At 44.7% G+C, this 6,980-nt stretch overlaps 1 protein-coding gene across 1 annotated transcript in view; it reads left to right on the forward strand.

Moving 5' to 3' along the window:
- Nucleotides 1-2,643: 2,643 nt before the first annotated feature.
- The window catches only part of DUSP5 (dual specificity phosphatase 5), a 12,733-nt gene continuing 8,396 nt past the window's right edge, over nt 2,644-6,980 (forward strand). The window contains exon 1 of the mRNA XM_018562571.1: nt 2,644-3,079. Coding sequence (XP_018418073.1) covers nt 2,715-3,079 — 365 coding nt within the window. The 5' untranslated portion in view covers nt 2,644-2,714. The remainder of the gene's footprint in view (nt 3,080-6,980) is intronic.

The raw sequence follows: 6,980 nt of genomic DNA on the forward strand, positions 1-6,980 counted from the left end.
GGCTTAGACAGTTGTCCCCACAGCAGGTATTGCCCAGTGGACATGCACACTTGCAGAGAACCCAATCGTCCTGGGGTCTGATGGTGTGCAAAGGTCTGATGGTGTGTACAGGTTATGGTCTGATGGAGTCTAATGGTGTGTACAGGACTGATAGGGTCCAATGGTGTGTGTACAGGACTGATGGTCTAATCATGTCTGATGGTGTATACAGGTCTTATGGTCTGATGGGGGTCTAATGGTGTATACAGGTCTAATGGTCTGATGAGGTCTTATTGGTGTGTACAGGTCTGATGGTGTATATAGGCCTGATGGTGTATATAGGTCTGATGGGGTCTGATGGTGTATATAGGTCTGATGGGGTCTGATGGTATATATAGGTCTGATGGTGTGTTCAGGTCTTATGGTCTGATGGGGTCTAATGGTGTATACAGGTATGATGGGGGTCTGATGCTGTGTACAGGTCTGATGGTGTGTACAGGTCTGATGGTGTGTACAGGTCTAATGGTGTGTGCAGGTCTGATGGTGTGTACAGGTCTGATGGTGTGTACAGGTCTAATGGTGTGTGCAGGTCTGATGGTGTGTACAGGTCTAATGGTGTATATATGTCTGATGGGGTCTGATGGTGTATATAGGTCTGATGGTGTGTACAGGTCTTATGGTCTGATGGGGTCTAATGGTGTATACAGGTATGATGGGGGTCTGATGCTGTGTACAGGTCTGATGGTGTGTACAGGTCTGATGGTGTGTACAGGTCTAATGGTGTGTGCAGGTCTGATGGTGTGTACAGGTCTAATGGTGTATATAGGTCTGATGGGGTCTGATGGTGTGTACAGGTCTGATGGGGTCTTATTGGTGTGTAAAGGGCTTGATGGTCTGATCATGTCTGATGGTGTATATAGGTCTGATGGGGTCTGATGGTGTATACAGGTCTGATGGGGTCTGAGGGTGTGTACAGGTCTGATGGGGTCTTATTGGTGTGTAAAGGGCTTGATGGTCTGATCATGTCTGATGGTGTATACAGGTCTGATGGGGTGGGGTCTGATGGTGTATACAGGTCTGATGGGGTCTGATGGTGTATACAGGTCTGATGGGGTCTTATTGGTGTTTAAAGGGCTTGATGGACTAATGGTGTGTGCAGGTCTGATGGTGTGTACAGGTCTAATGGTGTATATAGGTCTGATGGGGTCTGATGGTGTGTACAGGTCTGATGGGGTCTTATTGGTGTGTAAAGGGCTTGATGGTCTGATCATGTCTGATGGTGTATATAGGTCTGATGGGGTCTGATGGTGTATACAGGTCTGATGGGGTCTGAGGGTGTGTACAGGTCTGATGGGGTCTTATTGGTGTGTAAAGGGCTTGATGGTCTGATCATGTCTGATGGTGTATACAGGTCTGATGGGGTGGGGTCTGATGGTGTATACAGGTCTGATGGGGTCTGATGGTGTATACAGGTCTGATGGGGTCTTATTGGTGTTTAAAGGGCTTGATGGTCTGATGGTCGGTTGGTGTATACAGCTCTGATGGTCTGGTCATGTCTATTCGTGTGTACAGGTCTGATGGGGTGTGAAGGTGTACACAGGAAGCATAGCCAGCCCTCATACATGGAAGGTTGAAGTGCTTCTGATTGAGGCTCCATGATACAGGAGTGACAGAGGACAGGCAGATGACAGATGTGCAGCAGACACACAGAGAACTACAGACACAAAACATCAAACAGACAGGTGACAGTGACAGCCCAAAGGAGCAGATGACGGATCAGAGTCATCAGAGGGACCGAAAGATCAGACGCAGCTACCCACATGCACCTGGGAGACTCAGCCGTGCTTCCATCACTCTGTCATTGCCGGCGCTCATGTCGTTGGCCTTATCTTGGGGTGACGAGAACAGTCATCCGAGTAAATTACGGCACTTGGGGTTCATGGTTCAAAACCCAACCAGGACACTGTCTGCATGGAGTTTGCATGCTCTCCCTGTGCTTACTTGGGTTGCCTCCAACTGTGCAAAGACATGCTGGGAGTTTAATAGACTCCTGTCTAAGATGGCCAAGCATGTGCCTGGCGAGTCAATTGGCCAAAGTGGATTTTATTGATTTAAATATATAAGGAGGGGATGTAGTTGGATCTGATGCCTACAGGGAGGGGATGTATGGGGGATCTGATGCCTATAGGAAGGGGGATGTAGGGGGATCTGATGCCTATAGGAAGGGGGATGTAGGGGGATCTGATGCCTATAGGAAGGGGTTGTAGTCAGATCTGATGCCTGTAGAAAGGGGATGTAGATTATTTCTAATAGATCGTTCTCTGACAGATGTTCAATCGATGTCACATCAAGAATGATCGATCACAAATTGATACATGTATGGCCACCTTTCGGCTGGCCAATTGCTGTTTGAATGAAGGCTAACAGATGCCCTTCTCTCCCCTGGCTGCCCCCGGTGTGTTCTGGGCTGAGGTCAGGTAGGGATTCAGCCCCGGTAGGTATACGGTGAACGAGCTCAGCTTCCAGTGACCGCACACCTCCCTCTAGTGGGGAAACTCTCCGAGGAGGAGGGGGCGGGGCCACACACAACTCCATGAATGGAGCGCCTCACTCTCCATATATGGGCATTGACGTCACGGCCGGGCGGCCCGATGAGATATAAGCGGCGTCCGCGGGATACCCCGGAGCGGAAGTGTAATTTAAAGAGCATAGAATTCAGCGGCAGCTCAGCAGACATGAAGGTGACCTCCATAGAAAGCCGGCGTCTGCACCGGCTGATCAGGAAAGAGTTCTCCCGCTGCCTGGTGCTGGATTGCCGCCCTTACCTGCCCTTCAGCTCCTCCAGTGTGCAAGGATCCATCAATGTCAACCTGAACTCCGTGCTGCTACGCCGGGCCCGGGGGGGAGCGGCTCCCTTGCACTTCGTGGTGCCCGAGGAAGGGGCCCGCTGTCGGCTCCGGGACGGACAGGTGTCGGTGGTGGTGGTGCTGGACGAGAGGAGCCAGAGGTGGCAGAAGCTGAAGAAAGAGAGCCCGGCTCACATTGTCATCAATACTCTGAGCAGCCTGCCCGGCGGACCCCATTGCTACCTATGGGGGAAGTGGAGGGGATCTGCTACCTGGGATAATTGTTCTATAGTAGGGATGAAGAGGGTTTTCTGCCTGAAGCATGATTTTCCTGTTAGGGGATCTGCTACCTCGGTTCAGGATGGTGTGTTGTTCTATAGAGTGGGGTGAAAGGGATATCCAATTGAAGACTGAATTTTCTATAGAAGATCTACTCGCCAATATAACTTTCCTATAGAGGGGGGGATCTGCATATTTGGCATACAATGTCACATTCAATTTGCTAAGAGGCTATAACAGTGACAAAAAAAACTACCCATAACTACTACAATGGAGTGTATGTATTTATATCTGTTACTCATTTCCTCCACCTGGAACGCTATTGGATCTTTAAAAGCTTTAAATGCATATACACCGAATAATGTCATATTTAAGCAGAAATAGAACTACATATTAAAGGGTGTGCTGATATATTTAATAATATCCAATATGTGTCTTCCTTATTCTCGCTCTATCTTCAGAGAGATATCATATCCAATATATGTGTGTATTCATATACATGTACATCGAAGGGGATATGATGTTGGATATTGCTTTGTATCTGTTGTCTTGTATGATTGGTAAACATCTGTCTGTATTGTAGTGTGCTTTTTTGTCTGTCTAGTACTGCTGTAGCTGAGTATAGACTTGTTTATTACCAGTAAGCCATCTATGGTCTTGCTCTTTGGTAATAAATAGTAACAATAATTACTGCTGTAATGGAGGTATATTTGGGAGTTCAGTTGTACAAGTTATACTATTTGTCTTGGAATATCTCAGCGATTGGTTAAATTATTGATTTGTAATTTGGAGCTAAATTGTGATAGTTTTCAGATTCAATCCTGACTTGGTGTGTGAGTTGCCCCAGTGGTGATGTTCCCTATAGATTGGGGGCACCCCTTGAAGATTGGGGGGCGTCTGCTTAGCTGTAGTTTTTAGAATTTGTCATTTGATTTCTGATGTTATGAAACTAAGAATGTATGTTGGAAGGAAACCATCTCATCCTGTGACACAGGAAGCTAGGCTCACCACACACACGTTACAATCTGACTGAACAATTTTTAGATCTAGCCACAACTATGTAATGTATTGCAATTGGATACAAACGAATTGGATACTTTTAGGTGGGTCTTCATAATACATAGTTTTGGTAATCTTCATAATTTTAGGTGGGTCTTAATACACTGTTCATAGGTGATAGATGCACATGGATCGGTCGATCTCTTAAAAAAAAAAATAATCATAAAATCTGATTGCATGAGCGGAATTACACTTTGTGATCGTCTCGGACATCCAAGCGATTAAAAAAACCGATCAGATTTACTGAGCGATCGCATGAATAAGAATCTGAGTGTAAAGCAAATCATACAATCGTATTGTAATGTGTGGCTCACTTACTGATATTCATACACATCCATGTTTCATGCTATTAACCAATCTGATTTAAAAAAAAAAAAGATTGATTTATTAAAGGGGAAAAAATTTAATATAAAACAAAAAAAATTATATATATAATTTATACAAAAAAAAATTCATTTTGTACAATACATTTTTATGGGGCATATTTACAAAGCAGTGAATCTGTCATTCACTAATCATTCACTGCAGTTGACTCTTTAGGTGCACATCTTTTAAATTCGTGATTGATTCACCACCAGTCAATGTTTGGTAAAGGTCACATTCGTTGCTTTATAAATACGCCCTTATGATTTGGCATGATCGCAGCACATACACATTTGTGTGCTGCGCCAACTTATTTTTTAGGATCCCAAAAAAGTCTAAAAAAAAGACGAGGCGAAAACTGAACCAGTAAATGTAAAATTAATTGAATTACAAAATCTATAGGAAAATGTTGTGTCAGGTCGGTTTTCGCCAGGATGTGTCATAAATGATTCAAAATTGAATCATCTCTCCCTCTGCTGTAAGGGGTTAATGGCACACAGTAGGATGTATATCTCAGCTGTACCTACAATGGGTACAATAATCTGCAGCTTGTTAATGGGGCTGTAAAGTCATCACCCCCTGGGGGGAGGCAGCTTCCCCTGGTAGGATATGGCTTGTTAGGAAGAGGTTAGTGGCAGGTCAAAGGAGGTGGGGGGATGGGGGTGGTAGTTGTCCTTGCAGTTTGTCACATCTAGGATGCAAATAGCAGAGGTGTCATGTAAATTGCCCAGCAGCAGGGTGATAAGGCTGGGGAAGTGGTCTGGTTGATTGAGCTGGCTCCTGGGCTTATCTGGGACTTGGCTACTGATCTGGATCTGTCTTCTGTATACTTGTCTGCATTTAGTGGATTAGTGCGTTATCTAACGTATTTTTGCCTGTTTTGCTGCACGTAAACACAGGAGTGTGTCTGGACGCAATCCAACCATCCTTGTGGCCCTACACATTACAATTTGACTGATTCTTGTTTAACACTTAATTTCATCCTAACACAAATATACATCGCGCCGTCCTATGCTGGCGATATGCACTAAAAGACAAAAATAAATACAGCTCTGTAATCCTTAATAAATAAATGTATTAATTTTTTAATGCACACAGTAAGTACCTTGTATTAGCTTCTTGCAGTCCTAGAGAGTAGGAAGCAGTACAAGGAGCCCATCAGCATCATGCTCTGACAAGGAGCATGCTGATAGGATGAGAAAGCAACCTGACCGAGATTAGCTCATCACGGTGCAGCTTCTGTTTAAACTGTGCAGGATGACCTTGGCTCAGAGAAAGTGGGTTGAATGATGCTGGCCATCAGACTGAGGACATCTAGTGGCAGCAAAAAGAACTGCAGGAGGCAGCTCGAGATTGAAAGCAAATACTGCAAAGAAAAGCTGCTTTTAATGGGCTATTTTTTTTTAATCTGATTTGATTGGTGCAACCCAGGCTTTTCTAATTAGAGCAGATGTGCCTATAGACATTGAGATGACCAAATGCAGTTGAACATCTCATGTCTGTGGGAACCTTAAGAGAGATTTTCCAGCAAGTTGGAAGAGGTCTGTGTGCCATAAGTGCACCAGGCAGGCAAAACAACTTCCTATCCGCTTGCAACCCATGCAGTTTTTTTTAGGGGATCATTGACTTTTGTATGCAGCTCACTAATTATTCTCCTAAACTGATTCCTGCTCCGTTCCATCCAGAACTACATTTGTAAAGAAAATTAGATAAGAATATTAGAACTGGTACCATGGGGGGATTGCTTTTTTTTTTTGGGTGCCCGCAGACCTAAGAGAATATTTGCCCAATTACAGTTGAATGTATGTGGGCCCTCCCTGACATATCCTGGCCAGGATGGATTGACCATTTGTAGCCACCAGCATAGTAGGCACCTAAAGTGTCATTCTGCTGCCTCCTTTTTCCTTTGGTGGCAGCACCAAAAAAGCTACAAAAATGTCAAATATCTCAATTATGTACACCTAATGTATATAATGTAACTTTTGTTCCGGGCTATAGTCGTCCTTAAATAGCTGCTGTACTGTAACCCATCTAATTGAATGAAAGGCTCGTCCCATTGATGTTCCCTGATTCAGTGAATTGCAATTATCACTGTGGGATCTCCTCCCCTTGTCCTGAGTTACCTTCCTGCTGCCCCCAGCACAGGAGGTACAAATTGCTAATCGCCTCCTATTGACTCCCTGCAGGTCCTTTATCCCATGAGCCGGGATTAGGGCAGGACAGATGGACGGGTCCAGAACAGCCTGCTCTGGTGGCAATTACCATCACACAGGAAGTGATCACATCGCATTGATGTGTCACCGCCTAGATGATCACCGTGCATTCTGTAAACGGCTTGATGTTATTATCAGGTTGATGTACTAATAATAAACCCATGTATATGAAATAAGTGTTATATAACTGTCTTTCTCTTTGGGAACAGGGTGTTGGTACATTGGGAGGACAGAAGTCAGA

The sequence above is a fragment of the Nanorana parkeri genome, unplaced genomic scaffold (assembly GCF_000935625.1).
Source record: "Nanorana parkeri isolate BGI_ZX_2015 unplaced genomic scaffold, ASM93562v1 scaffold585, whole genome shotgun sequence".
NCBI classification, from domain to species: Eukaryota; Metazoa; Chordata; class Amphibia; order Anura; family Dicroglossidae; genus Nanorana; species Nanorana parkeri.